Raw genomic sequence first — 14,888 nt, forward strand, 5'->3', positions numbered from 1 at the left:
TAGGGCCTGGTCTTTGAGCAGCCAAATCCTCCGGGGTCTAAGTGGTTAAACTTATTTTTTTTTTTACATTTCTTCAGTGACTTACTTGTTTCCAGGCCTAGGCAAATGATGTCATACATCCTAAGAGTCTTAAGGAGGGGAGTCTCCTGCCTGCATGCCTGAACTAAGGGTAGATGAATTCCAGGAAGTAAATGCTACATGAATAATCTGCCCTTACTCAAGATGGCCACAGCCAGAAATGCTGGGAGGGTGTTTTTCAAAGTGATCTCAGCAAAATAAAGCACGGTGACATGGATGGATGGGGGAGTTTGCTTTGAATATTACAAATGAATGAAATAGCATTTTCAGATTGTGGTGCTCAGATGCAGCGTCGCTCCGCTTTAATAAAGTTCTAGGAATAGATGACTGGATCAGCTTTAAGTGAAGAAAACTTCTAGTATATGAGTGTGCTGCCAGAAAGAAATAGAAACTGCTCACCATTAAAAACCTGCCATCATTCATTACCAGCTGAAACCTTTGGAAACCTTTTACTCATTAAATAATATTACCTACTCTAATAAGGCATTCGGAGAGTCACGACTTGGAGAAAAAGAGAACTATATTAATCCTTGTGTGTGGAAGTGAGAGAATTTAATGATGAGGACGCTGAGCGCATAATGAAAACACAATGAAGAATGGTTCAATAAAGGCATGCATCCCTCTGCTGTGAATTAAAGGAATACGTCATGTCGCAGAGACAGAATTATAGACGGGCCGATAGTGGCCTTCAACACAACTGGTGATATTTTGGCACAATGTAGGTTGGTGCCAAGACTTTTCTACTGGATATATTCTCAATATACAGGATTACGGGATTTGTTTTGAAGCATAACATTTCAGTGTTATATAATGATAATATTTGATTTTTGGGGACAGAGGACATTGCATCTATTCTGTCCTAAACAAAAATGCAATTTTGAGGCTCATTATGAGAAATATAAAAAATGATTATGTGTTGAGTCCCACCTTTTATGCATTTTATGTTTGTAGGACCCTCCCAGATAGGCTGCTATGTATGGTTAGGCAGATTGAGCTCTGTGGCTCTCCTGTAATTAGCAGAGCAGCATGTGATTGCTTTGGGCTGCTCTGGGCTCTGCAGGCTGCGAGTTTGACTGCTTCCCCTTGTCTTCTGGAGGCTTTCAGAATGAAGTAGGTGGGAGAGTCAGATGAGCAGCCTAAATATTTATGCAGCCCCCACCAATCCTTGGAGAGGTGTGGCCAGATGGTGGTTGGGAAGCATATAAATAGTTTGAACCCTCAGACACCAGTGTTCTTTCCCAGGAGAAGAGGTTCCCAGCCAGAATGGTTGTTGCCCTTCCTTGCAGCTGATCCTCCCTGTTTCATTGAGGTGACAGCTGTGCGGGGAGGCTATTTTGCTGCTTATCCTTTGAGAGCAAAAAGAGGAGTTTTAGGGCTCTTTCACACGGGCGATCTGATCAGATCCGCCTGTCAGTTTTTTAGGCGGATCTGATCGGATCCTCCATGCAGCTCTATGGGGCAGTGGATGTCAGCGGAGACACCTCAGCTGACACCCGCTGCCATCCGTATCCGATCCTGTCCGTGAAATCTGGACGGATGGAAACCCTATTTTTCCATCCGTTCAAGGATCGGATCGGATGAGAGCGGACAATCGGTCCGCTCTCATCCGATCCCCCATAGAGAGCAGCGGGGGCTGTGACACCTCCCTCTCCACACTGCAAGCGGAGACGGAGCTGTCATCCGCCGGCTCAGCGGGGATCGGCGGATCGATCCCCGCTGAGCCGCACGGATCCGCCTACAGAGGCGGACCGTGTGAAAGAGCCCTTACTGAGGATCCATGCTGAAGGCTCTGCCTGAGTCTGGAGGGCAAAGTGCTGTTTTACTCTGTAAGTGCAGCTGTTCCAGAACTTAGTACAGTGATGGCAAACCTTGGCACCCCAGATGTTTTGGAACTATATTTCCCATGATGCTCATGCACTCTGCAGTATAGTTAAGCATCATGGGAAATGTAATTCAAAAACATCTGGGGTGCCAAGGTTCGCCATCATTGACTTATTAAATGAGGGGAAGCTCTGCTGACTTCCATCATCCAATCATGTGTAAGCAAAAATTCTCTTTTTTTTTTCATTAAAAAAATGAGGTTAAAGGATTATAAGAGGTGCATGAAAGTCAGCCAGCCCCCAGTCTGATGTACTCACCCTCCAGTCTGTCACCAACCAAGTAGACCTGTCTCTTTTTTTTTTCATTTTCTTTGCATGTGATTGGGTACTCTTTACAATGTGAAGCTTTTCATTTACTAAGCTCTGGAGCAACGGCACTTTGCTGCTGCTGGTAACCCCTGTTGACCTAACATTAAGGCTTGCCTGGCCTGGAACACTACTTATGGTGTCCCAGTGCTGTCCACTTTATGTCCTACTGCTCAAAGGACTGTGATAAGAAGTATCTGCAAAGGGAAGAGTGTCCTCATGGTGAATCCCACAGCTTCCCTAAGCCCCATCCAACAGTCCAGAGGGAAATCCTCACACGCTGACAGCGGTCTGTACCCCTGGAGGTCTGGCATTCCATCCCCTGGCCCAGCAGCCCTACATCTCACACTGCTGTTGAGTGGATCCTCCACTCACCTTGCTATCCTGAGTCCCTGTAAGTCCAACTCCAGTGCTAGTCAGCCCTCCTAGTTTGCAGCATCGATCGATCGGCAGAGGGCTCAGTGCACATACTGACAGCTTCTTGATCTACAGCGGTATGGCATACCACCATCCAGCTCAGCTGGTTTCTGTCTGCTGTTCACAGCTTTACAATTTTCACCTCTGAAGCGCTTCCTAGAGACTGTCATGTAAGTCTTCCAGTGATGTTTTATTAAACTTTGACACTTTTATTGATCCAGGGCCCTGGCTGTTTGCATGCACTTTTCTATGGATCTTTCCCTGATCTGAATCACCTGGAGCTGCGGATCACTACTAGTTATGTTTTTATTGATAATGCTTTACCCAATTTTTACTGCATAGCAATTTATTTCAATCATTTGTTCCCCTTGACAGCTGCTTATCTCCTATCACCTATTGACTGCTAATTCATGCTTTCACAACTTTTACATTGCGACACAACAATCTTTTGTGAGTGCTTGAATATGTGCCTTAGGGAAATTTATTTCATGTTTTATTATAAGGACACTTACCCATCTAGGAATCCAGCGCTGTCCCCACCCGAGCTGATTCTTTAATGGGCTTCGGGTCCTTAGGGCTGGCATCTTAACTAAAGGAAACCAGATTTCCGCTGTGTGTGCGCGAGCTGCGCTGCCATTTGTGAATGGTCTTGCAGTCTTATGGGACCTGTGATGTGTCCCAGAAGGCTGCGGGCAAAGAGGGGAGGGTGAATTTCTGCTCGGATCACCTAGACCAGTGGTCTCCAAACTGCAGCCCTGGGGCCGGATGTGGCCCTTTGCTTGCCTTTATCTAGCCCTGGAGGCATTATTCCTTCCACTGGCACAAACAACGGGGCATAATTCCTGGATACAACAATAGGGCACTATTCCCTCCACTGACACCAATGATGGGGTATAATTTCTTGCGCTGACAAACAAAATGGGGCACTATCCCTCCCAACGACACCAACTATTTCTGCCCTTAATACCAAAGATTGGACATTGTTTACTCCCACTGGGTTCAGTCCTGCCCCCCCCCCTAAACCTGACCCTTACTGTAAAAGGTTTGGAGACCCCTGGCCAAGGCAATCCGGGTGGAAGTTGGAGCTGGCACCTGTCAAAACCAGGTACCTGTCCCCCCCCCCCCCGCCCCCGCCCACCTAAAAAAAAGCCAGATTTAAAAGAGGAGGAGGAGGCAAACAAACAACTTCCCTTTTTGGTTGAAGTTCCACTTTAAGCAGCATTTTAGAACAAAAACTGTCAGTGAATTCTGTAAAGGTTTGCTTTAGAAAGTAGCAAATGTTCCTGCACTGGCGTATGAAATGCTAGATGCAAACATCATTCATCATAATCTGTATCCTTACAATTTTTCAACCTCATTCAGATATAGGTTTAAAAATGCGCCTGCCATTTATTTTATTGAACCATCCATAAGTGCTTCAATGCTTGAAAACTGCTGAAAGTATAATTCTTCTGAAGTGCACTACATGGAGCTTTTTATATGAAATATGCTACTGAATATAAAGTTACCATTCTCAGACACAGTCCAGTCCACCGCTAAACAAGGCCTTTTCAGAGATTGGCTTATAGTAGGAATGTCTGTACATGAGTGGGCACAAATGGGGCAATGCACAATTATGTATGACCAACTGCAGACCATTGTCAAGGATAAAACAAAAGTTCATCATTTCTCTGTAGGACCTTATTTGGTTACAGTGGACCTCCCATGGAATATAGTCAACTTTTTGGCCAGCCCACTGCCTCCCCCACAAAAATGTACTTGCCTTTGCCCTGGCCTCCAGTTGCAGTAGAGATGGGAGCCCAAAATCCTACGAGAATGCATTCTTGCAATTGGCGGAGTTTCTTGCAGGATTTTGAGCTTCCAGCTCTATTGGAAGGCATGGAGACATCACCTGTTGTTCCAGAGGCATTTAGCTGAGAGTGGGGCAAAAGCGTTGTTTATAAATGCCTTATATAACCTCTTCCCACATATCAGTGTTAATTTTGTCGACTAAAACCGACTAAAACGTTTTCGTCTACTAAATTAACACAATTTTAGTCTACTAAAATACGACTAAAACTAAAACAATTCAGATGACTAAAATACGACTAAAACTAAAACAATTCAGATGACTAAAATACGACTAAAACTAAAACAATTCAGATGACTAAAATACGACTAAAACTAAAATGGCATTTTAGTCATAAGACTATAACTAAAACTAAATAAAAAATTGACATCATCAAAATAAACACTCCTCTGCTGGCCATTTCTATATCGGCAACACGGCATATCGGCAATTTATTCATAAACAGCATTGAGGACAGGATCTGTAGTTCAATATCAGTTTTTGCAGATGACACAAAATTAGGCAGGGCAATAACTGCACAGCATGAAGCAGATATCCTACAGAATGACCTGGACAAAATAACGGAGTGGGCAACGACATGGCAAATGAGGTTTAACGTGGAGAAGTGTAAGGTTTTGCACTTGGGGACTAAAAACATAAAAGCACAATACACGTTAGGAGGGGAACCCTTGGGGGAATCAAAAATGGAGAAGGATCTGGGAGTCTTGGTGGATGATAGATTAGGCAACAGCATGCAATGTCAAGCGGCAGCTGCCAAAGCCAGCAGAATATTAGCATGCATAAAGAAAGGGATGTATTCCAGAGATAAGACTATAATCCTTCCACTTTATAAAACTCTGGTCCGACCGCATCTGGAGTATTCTGTCCAGTTCTGGTCACCAGTCCTCAGGAGGGATGTGTTGGAGCTGGAGAGGGTCCAGAGAAGGGCAACTAAACTGATTAGGGGATTGGAGGACCTTGATTATGAGGAGCGTCTGCAATTGCTTGATTTATTCTCCCTGGAGAAGAGACGCCTGAGGGGGGACATGATAGCAATTTTTAAATATCTCAATGGGGATCTAGGCTTAGAAGAAAAGCTGTTCAGTCGCAGGGATTGCATGAGGACTCGGGGGCATACAATGCGATTAGAGGAGAAGCGTTTTAACCTCAGGCAACGTGGGGGGTTCTTTACTGTTAGGGCTACAAGATTGTGGAATTCTCTACCACAAGAGGTGGTTTCTGCAGGTAATATGGTGGCTTTTAAAAGACTTCTAGACGTACATCTCAAGGATCAGAACATTCAGGGGTATGAGAGATGATTACAGCCACACACTTCTACACAGGTTGAACTGGATGGACTATTGTCTTTATTCAACCTCACCTACTATGTAACTATGTAACACAATTCCATCCAGAGCCTGTAATAATAGCACATTAAAGTTTAAACATGTATTGCACCACCGCATACGCATAAGTAAGGAGCATCTACTAAGCTGCTGAAAACTAAACAATTAAGAAAAAGGCTTTTCTTATATTTTTCCCTAATATTTAATGTTGGTAATACGTGCAATGACATTACAGCCAATGGAGTTTACAGTTTTTGGGGTTTTTTATATTTTAAAGTTGCACTTCGGTTTGTCAAAAAGCAATATTTCTGTTTGTTTATGAAACTTGGTTTTATTTGTAAAGATTTTATATATCACAATGGCTAAGAGCCCGTTCACACTGGGGCGACCTGTCAGGCGACCTGGTCGCCTGACAGGTCGCCGTAGGTCGCCTTCCATAGAGAAGCTGTGGACCCGTTCTAATAGGAGCGACACAAGGGTCCGGAGCTTCTTTGGGGCGACCCGGAGCGACCTGCATAGACTTCAATGATATGAAGTCCGTGCTGGCCGCTCCGAGGTCGCGGTGCGAGCAGCGCACCGCGACTTCACAGGTCGCCCCGGGAAGTAGCGTCTCCCCAGTGCGAACGGGGTCTTAATCTTTGTCTGTAGTGCGTGTTCAAACCTTATAATAACATATTATTAGATTTTTACTCCAGCAGTATACAATTCGTTTGGAAATGCTAGAGAAATGTTTAACCGGTTGCCGACCGCCGCACGACTATATACTGCGGCGGTCAGCCCCGGCCAGGCAGAGTGACGTATCGGTACGTCACTCGCCTGTCACTGACTTGCGAGCCTATCGCGGGCGGGCGCGCGCCCGCCGAGGCGCGCGCCCGCCGCGGCTCGTTCACAGGCAAGTCAGTGCGTGTGACCGGCGGACTCGATGTCCGCCAGTCACACTGCGATCGCTCCTGTGAAGGGAGAAAGACAGAGCAGCTTGTGTAAACAAGCTGCCTGTCAGTTCTCCCTGTGTAAAAGTAAAGATCTGACCGTTCTACTATGTAGAACGGTTGATCTTTGCTTTTGCACCAATAGCAATGTCCCTACACAGTAGAAAGCACGCCCCTAGGACACACTTAACCCCTCCCTGTCCAATAAAGTTAACCCCTTCCCTGCCAGTGTCATTTTTGCAGTAACAGTGCATATGTATAGCACTGATTACTGCAGTAATGTCACTGGTAACCCCAAAAGTGTCAAAAATGTCAGTCAAGGGTCCGATCTGTCCGCCGCAATGTCGCAGTACCGAAAAAAAAATCGCAGATCGCCGCCATTACGCGTTAAAAAAAAAAACACCAAAAATGACAAAAATCTTTCTCTTTGTTAGTAAACGCGATAACTTTTGCGCAAACCAATCAAAATACGCTTTTTGCGATTTTTTTTACCAAACATAGGTAGCATAAAACAAATTGGCCGAAAAATGTTAAAAAATTTTGATTTTTACTTTTTTTTTTGGGGAATTTCATATAAAAAAATGTGAAAAATATTGTTATTTTTGCAAAATTTACGCTCTTTTTTTGTTTATAGCGCGTGATCAAAAAATCGCACAGGTGATCAAATACCGCCAAAAGAAAGCTCTGTTTGTGGGAAAAAAAGGACGTCAAATTCGTTTAGGTACAGCGTCGCACGACCGCGCAATTGTCCGTTAAAGTCACGCAGTAAAAAATCGCAAAAAAACCCCTGGTCCTTTAGCAGCCAAATCCTCCGGGGCTTAAGTGGTTAAATAATGCATTACAAATTACAATAGAACTACACCCATTACATTATAGATGACTAAAATGAGTTTTAGTCGACTAAAATGTAAGATGTTTTAGTCGACTAAAATGTACTGGAGTTTTAGTCGACTAAATACGACTAAAACTAAAACACTTGCAGAAGACTAAAATGGGACTAAATCTAAAATGCCATTTTAGTCCTAAGACTAAGACTAAAACTAAATTGAAATTTGCTGCCAAAATTAACACTGCCACATATATACCGCAACAGGAAACATGGGACTTAACACCCGGCAACCACATATATACAGTATATACACCTGATGGAGAAATTGAATTTTCATTATTGGCTCACTAATACATAAGAATGCATCCCAACAGTGCCGTAACAAGATCATCTAGAGCCCAGGGCGAACATGCCAAACTCTGCCCCCCCCCCCCAGATGTATGAGCATAATTTGTCAGCAAAAAATTGCCCGCAAAAACATAGAGCGCTTGCATGTTTGCGATTGCATGCTAACCCCCTAAGCATAGATTCCCCCTCCTCCTAGTACAAACCCGCCCCTCTACTGAAATTCCCATCTCAGCACAAATCTTTGACCCCCTCCCCATCCCCCAAATCCACCCAGCTCAGATGCTCCCCCCCCCCCCCCCCAAAAAAAAAAAAAAAAATTCAACCCTCCTAACACAAATGCTCTACCCCTAAAATTGCCCCTCCTAGTAAACGTTTTCTCCCCCCCCCCCCCAATTCAAATCCCCCTCCCAGCACAAATTTCCACCAAATCTCCCCACTTAGCACAAATCTTCTCCCCCCTCCCCCTCCCAACACAAATTCCCCTAAATCACCACTCTTAGCACCCCCCCCCCCCAAAAAAAAATTCCCCTCCTAGAAAAATACTCACCCCCTGCAGCCCCCCGAATTCTCCATTCCAACACAAATCCTCTTCCCCCCCAATCTCCCTGTGGCACCACAGCTCATGATACCACAGTGCCCAGGGCAGCAGCCCCTCCTGCCCAGCCGGTGCCCTGCATCCCAAACCTGGTATAGGGATGGTTTTACCTTGACTGACGAAATGCTACAGCAGTATAATTATGAACTGACCAACTGACTAGGCCCATTCAGGAATGTGTGCCGTATTTCCTAAAAGATAATGCTGTTTTACCAAGGGTTATGATTGGTTTATACTAGGGATCGACCGATTATTGGCACCACCGATATATCGGGGGCCGATATGCACTTTCCCTGATATATCGGAATCGGCCCTGGAGGTTACTGATATTGCTGATATTTCTGGAAAGTGCTTGTACTGGAGTGATGCCTGCAGCTAGAGGCATCACCCCAGTACCGGCGTCCATAGCTGATGGTCGGCTGTCTTGTAATGACAACCGATGCGGCTGAGAAGCCGCTTGGTTGTCTCTACAAGGAGCGGGAGGGGACGTCCCCCCCCCTCCCGCCGCCTTCCGCGGCTCGCCTGTGTCTCCCGTCCCACCGGGAGACCCGGGAATCCAACCTGCACAGCCGCCCAAGACCCGTTCAAAGCCGCATTCGGCTCTGATCGGGTCTCCCTGTAAAAAACCTCCAGCTAGCTGTAAAAGGGGGTACCTAGGTTAAGGACCCTCAAGTTGTAAAGGGGGTACATAGTAACTAGATTCTGAAAAGTTCAAGGAGTAAAGGGGGCACCTGCAGTCTGGGCCCTGAATTGTATTACGTGTGCCAGTTACAGTGATAGTTATTCAGAGTTCTACACAATACTACCACAAGCTGTGCCAGGCGGGGGAAAGTATTCAGAGACTTACACAGTGAAACAGTGTCAGGAGTTCTACAGTTCTCAGTCTTGGATCTACTGGACTATAGGTCAGGGATTCAACACTTCTTCTGTTATACAGAGTGTTCTCAGTGTCAGTGAGCGTTGGCTGGCGCCGGCTGGCGTCGAGGAAGCGCCAATGGGCATTTTCAGGATCGAAGTCCCAATTGTAATTAGTTCAAGCTAAAAGAAGTATCCCACTCATTCCCTTCTCCCATCCCCTTAATTTATAATAAAAACCACAAACAAAGATGCCGGAGTTGTCGCTGCTTCAGTTGTCACACCCAGGGTCACAGCTCACATGGGCTGGAGAGATTACCGGTACTGATGGCAGACCCACATCAGGCCATAGGCCTGGAAACCTTGCTTCATTTACATGTCCGAAAATATTGGCCGATATCGGCCGATACCAATATGCGATGACCAAAATATCGGTATCGGCATTAAAAAAACGATATTGGTCGATCAATAGTTTATACTACCAATTACTTCTGTATATACCACAGCCAAAACTTGGAATAAGTTAGTCTCCCACCAGGGCTGCCAGATGCACGTGTCTGGTTTGATTCTCTGCCAAGCTATGAAGCAGGTGGGACTCCTTGGCGAAAGGCATCTATAGCTAATGTAAGGGGTTGGCTCGGTAGCGGGTGTGGGTGACCCCCTGGGTGGGTTCGCTACACAGAGAGACAGCCGAGGAGTGGTTGAAAACAACGGTCTATGGTTTATTCTTCCAATTTGCTGGAAACAAGTGCAAGCATCCAAACAGCATAAATCAAAAAAACATAAAATAAACCCTGGCCACTTGGGGCGTCTACCTTCACAACACAGGAACCTACCTATGGAGTCTATCCCAACCTACTGCTGGGCAGACACTGCTGGTCACACAGCAGAAAACCAATAGTCTATTTGTTTTCTTTTCACACAGAAAAATTCCACACCACCTCACCTTCAGAAGTCTCTCAGCTCACTGCTCTCCTTAACGCACAAAGCCTCAGGATGTAGCAATCAGTAGTCATCATCTGGATAACTTATAGAGGCCTTAATTGCCTCATTCTGAATAGCTGAAGCTTTCCAACGTCCTAAACCTTTCTGGCTATCTCTGCAGCCGACACCTGATAGTAATTGGTGAATTGTCTAAACAAGGCAGAAATGTATCTCCCGTCTGTAACAACACCCACAGATTTACCTGACTTTCTCTCACACTAAGTTGCTTGTTATGTTTTTGCAAAATTATTACATTTGCTATCTTTATCTGTTGTTTCCTAATTAAATTCTATATACCATTTCCTTTTACCTGCAAATGTTTGTGTGATCTCTCTTTACACATCTTGAAAAAAAAAAAAAAAAAAACATAAACCGTAACTGAAGTCGTACTATAAATCATAACTTTGATAAAACAGCACCCACAGCTTTCTGGGGTCGTGTGCTGAGAGTGTGCTCCCAGCGCACTGACTGAGCTGTCATTGACAGCTTTCGACTATGGCTTTTGATTGGGAGGCAGCCTAATGGGCTCCTGATCATGTGACCACTGTGAGAGCCAATCACGCTCATAATGTGAGAAGGAAGTCGCTGCACCTTCTAGCTTTAGAGCCCACGTTAAAGGCCACCAGCAGCTCTAGCGGTGTGAATAAAGCCACCTGTATTGGGCCAAGTGGGGGGCAGTGGCAAAAAAAAAGTGAACATTCTATTTGCCATGGAAGTGGATACTCATGTGTGTCTAAAGACAGAAACATGGTTTTGGATAGAGTATGGAGGTGTTAAAATTGCCATCAGGATTTTATTGAAATCTGTGTCCCTGCTGCGGAGATTCTCTCTCTCTCTATGTATAGCTATGTCACAGGACAAAAAGTGACAAGAAATCCAACATTTTTCAGTTGTCACTGGCAGAGGATAGTAGAGGAAATCCTGGATGACATCTCCTGTTTTGCTTACCTGACAGGGCCTCCTTTTATTTTTTTCCTTTTACATTTTTTTTAACAGCCTTGTTGGACGGGCCTTTGGTGAAATATCTAAACAGACCCCTGATGTCTCACATTTGAAACATAGAAAGTACCTGCAGACAGAAATCCCCCAGTCCCCTTCTCTACAGCCTCAGCTGCTTTGGACATTGAATTAATGGAAAGCGCTCTGAGGCTCCATGTTCATTCACAAACTGAAGCATAGTGAACATAATTTACTATGCTCCAGTGATGAGTGGACACAGTGAGTGATCAGTGCCGATCGCTCTCTGTGTTCTTCAAGGAAAGGACTGGTAAATAGGACACACCCTGCTCTACATCCTAAAACATCCCTGTGTGTCCTCAGCAGCTGCTGACAGGAGAGGAGAGGAGGGAAGCTGGCACTGCTACAGGAGAGGGGATACACAGGGAAGCCTGGACAGCAGGGGGGTGGACACACAGATACCAATCCCCCTGCAGTGGAGCCGGGGGAAGAAAAATGAGAAGGTGGCAGAGCTGCAGAGGGGAGCCACAAGAGTTATAGGGCAATAGGGCAGTACAGGTGTTGCTCCTGCTCTGCAGGTGCCCGGGCCCCCCTTTTGAACTGATGGGGCCTGGGCCCGGTACAAAAGGGCTGGCTGTACTGCCTTATCAGCAGCCTTGCTATAAAGAGATTTCTTCTTCCAATTTGTATTTCTAAAACATGAATTAACTTAGTAAATCTGGACTTAGTAAATGTGGAAAGCCCCACTTTGAAAAGAATACCCAATCATGTCCAAGGAAAATAAAAAACAGCATATTTGCTTGCATATAATTGGATGATGGAAGTCAGTAGAGCTTCTGCTCAGTTACTAAGCTCTGGAGCAACTTCTCTTGCAGAGTGCAACTGTACTTTGGAAAGTGCACAGTCTATTTGCTTTTAGTAAATCAACCGCATAATGTTCATGTAACAAATGTGAAATAAACAGTGCAATGGACACAATGGTCAGAAGCAGGGCTTTTTTCAGTGGGAACGCGGGGGAACACATTTCCGGCACCTCTAGCATTAAATGTATGTAATGGCAAGGAGTGCTGGGATTTTAGCTGCTGGGGGATCTATTGTTGCTGGAAGGGTTCTATAGTTAAGATGATCTGTTATTGCTGGTGGGAGAATTTATTGTTGCTGAGGGGGATCTACAATAAAGGGAGGTGTCTTTTATTGCTGAAGGGGGGGGTCTACCATTGAGGGAGGAGTTGACTGTTGCTGGGGGAATCTACTGATGAGTGAGGGGTCTATTGTTGCTGGCTGCTAAAGGGTCTATTGATGTTGGCTGCTAGGATATATATTTTGCTAAAGGGGATCTATTTTTGCTGGAAGGGGTCTATAGTTGAGACGATCTGTTGTTGCTGGTGGGGGATTTATTGTTGCTGAGAGAGGTCTACTGTTAAGGGAGGTGTCTTTTGTTGCTGGGGGGATCTACTATTGAGGGAGGAGTCTACTGTTGCTGGGGGAATCTACTGATGAGTGAGGGTCTATTGTTGCTGGCTGCTAAAGGGTCTATTGATGTTGGCTGCTAGGAGATATATTTTGCTAAAGGGGATCTATTGTTGCTATAATGGATCTAATGCTTTGGTGGGGGCATCTATTGGTGCTGGGGGATCTATTGTTGGTGGTGGTTGTCTGTTATTGCTGGAGGTATCCATTTAACTGTTTTTCTTGTTTTAATTAACAAATTCCATACAAATTACTTTGCACACACAAAAAAAATGATACTCAGTTCTCTAAAAGCGACAGTAGTGGGAAGCGGCTAGGGGTGGTACCAAGGGATGTGCTCAAAGGTGGGTAGGAGGTGGAGACAAGGGGTGACTTAGAAGGGGGGGTACCTGCACCAATCCTCTGAGAAAAACAAGTCCTGGTCATATATGATGGTAAACTCACCCCTTGCTTATGGTTGCTATTCCAACATCCGTTAGCTTCATTCCGACACCTGCAGAGGGAGAGAAATGAGTATTAGTAATTTCCATAAGGGTCACAAATATCTGATTAGTATCTATATCTATATAGTAGGACCTTGTCCCATATCTATATGTTAGGTTCTTGCCCTGAACAGATTGAAGATTCTCTACTTGGTGCGATGCGAGGCTGTTATCAGTTCAGCTGTAAAACGCTTTCCTGCTACTGTCAACTTCCATAAATGTAAGCAAAAAACGTTGCATTCTCCTTTTTAAATGTATATATTTCGATTCAACGAGAACCCAGGAATCAAAAGTCAAGTAAAGTCCAACAAATGTGTGTCGATTCCTGTGAAATCACAGATGTCCAGACCCCCTAAAGTGAAAAGGTCTGAAAGCATTTGGGAATTAGGCCCCAATCAGGGTCCCACATCCAGCTCGCTCCTCCACTGATACATTCATGGGTATTGGTGCAGATTTTTTATCCAGTCAAAATGTGAAAAAAAAAAACTCCACAGTGTAAAATCTTAAGACAATATTTATTTAAAACCAAAACAGGGACTCACGAAGCAAAACTGAAAGCAAGCAAGTAAACATGGCTGCTCCGTCCTATGCATTTCGTCCCAAAGGACGTCTTACAGGGGCACAGCCCTATAGAAGAGTTATTTGTATTCTTCATTAAATCTAGAATGTATTTCTTCCAGATCTGTGCAGTAATCCAGTGTATAAATTTACTTCTGTGCAGGAGCTTTTTGTAATGAAGACCGCACACTGCTGTTCCCTCTCCTTGACTGGTCTTGTCTCCGCCCCCTTCTGTTGTTACCTGCAGGCATCCTGTACTGGGTGGGGCCTGCTGGACTCCTCCTAAGCTCTGCTCTGTGCACAAGCTATGTACAGCAACTTTTACAAGGTAATATCTGGGTTTACAAAGGCAACTGGTGCACACAAAGACTGCTATTCAGCAAAAAGATGCCCAGTCCTGATAGGGTCAGTCCATGAAAAAGTGAATAGCTCAGCCTGGTGGACTTAGCTCCTAGCTTCTTATACTGTATGTCATCGATGCTCCAACAAAGAGATCTCTGTGCCATAATTGCCAAATCTGTTTTTGTCTATTTGAGGTGTTTTGGGTGTTTTTGCTCACCTTTGTGTCTTTCAACTCCATTTTTCTAAACGGTCGGGAAATGGGACAGCGAAAACTGGAAGTGACATTAGGCAAGTGGCTTCTGGGTTCTTACTAGGGAATGTACAAGGGATGTTTGCTTGTCCCCCTCCCCTCTACCTGGTGACATCCATCATGTAGGTCCCAGTAGTAGTAGGAGATATTTTTGCTAGGGGAAGACATGGATCCATGTCTCTGCTTTGCAGGAACACAGGATCCATGCCTTCCCTACTGACAGAATGGCGATTGGTCTTGTTTACATAGGCAGACCGCCATTCTGTCTCTCTGCTGAATCATCAGTGGGTGCCGGTGGACATTGATTCCGCGGTACCTGCAGCTGGGCTCCCGCTGTGTTTGATCACAGCAGCAGTGAGCCGTTGGCGGCCCACATACATGCGCCCTACCCGGAAGAGCCGGATCGCATATATATACGTGATCTAGCACACAGG

General features: G+C 45.1%; 1 protein-coding gene across 1 annotated transcript in view; it reads right to left on the reverse strand.

The window, feature by feature from the left end:
- The window catches only part of ALPK2 (alpha kinase 2), a 182,336-nt gene that overhangs the window by 14,291 nt on the left and 153,157 nt on the right, over positions 1–14,888 (reverse strand). Inside the window, exon 10 of the mRNA XM_082242560.1 lies at positions 13,267–13,315. Coding sequence (XP_082098686.1) covers positions 13,267–13,315 — 49 coding nt within the window. The remainder of the gene's footprint in view (positions 1–13,266; positions 13,316–14,888) is intronic.

This window comes from Pelophylax lessonae, assembly GCF_965119305.1.
Source record: "Pelophylax lessonae genome assembly, chromosome: 1".
Lineage (NCBI taxonomy): Eukaryota > Metazoa > Chordata > Amphibia > Anura > Ranidae > Pelophylax > Pelophylax lessonae.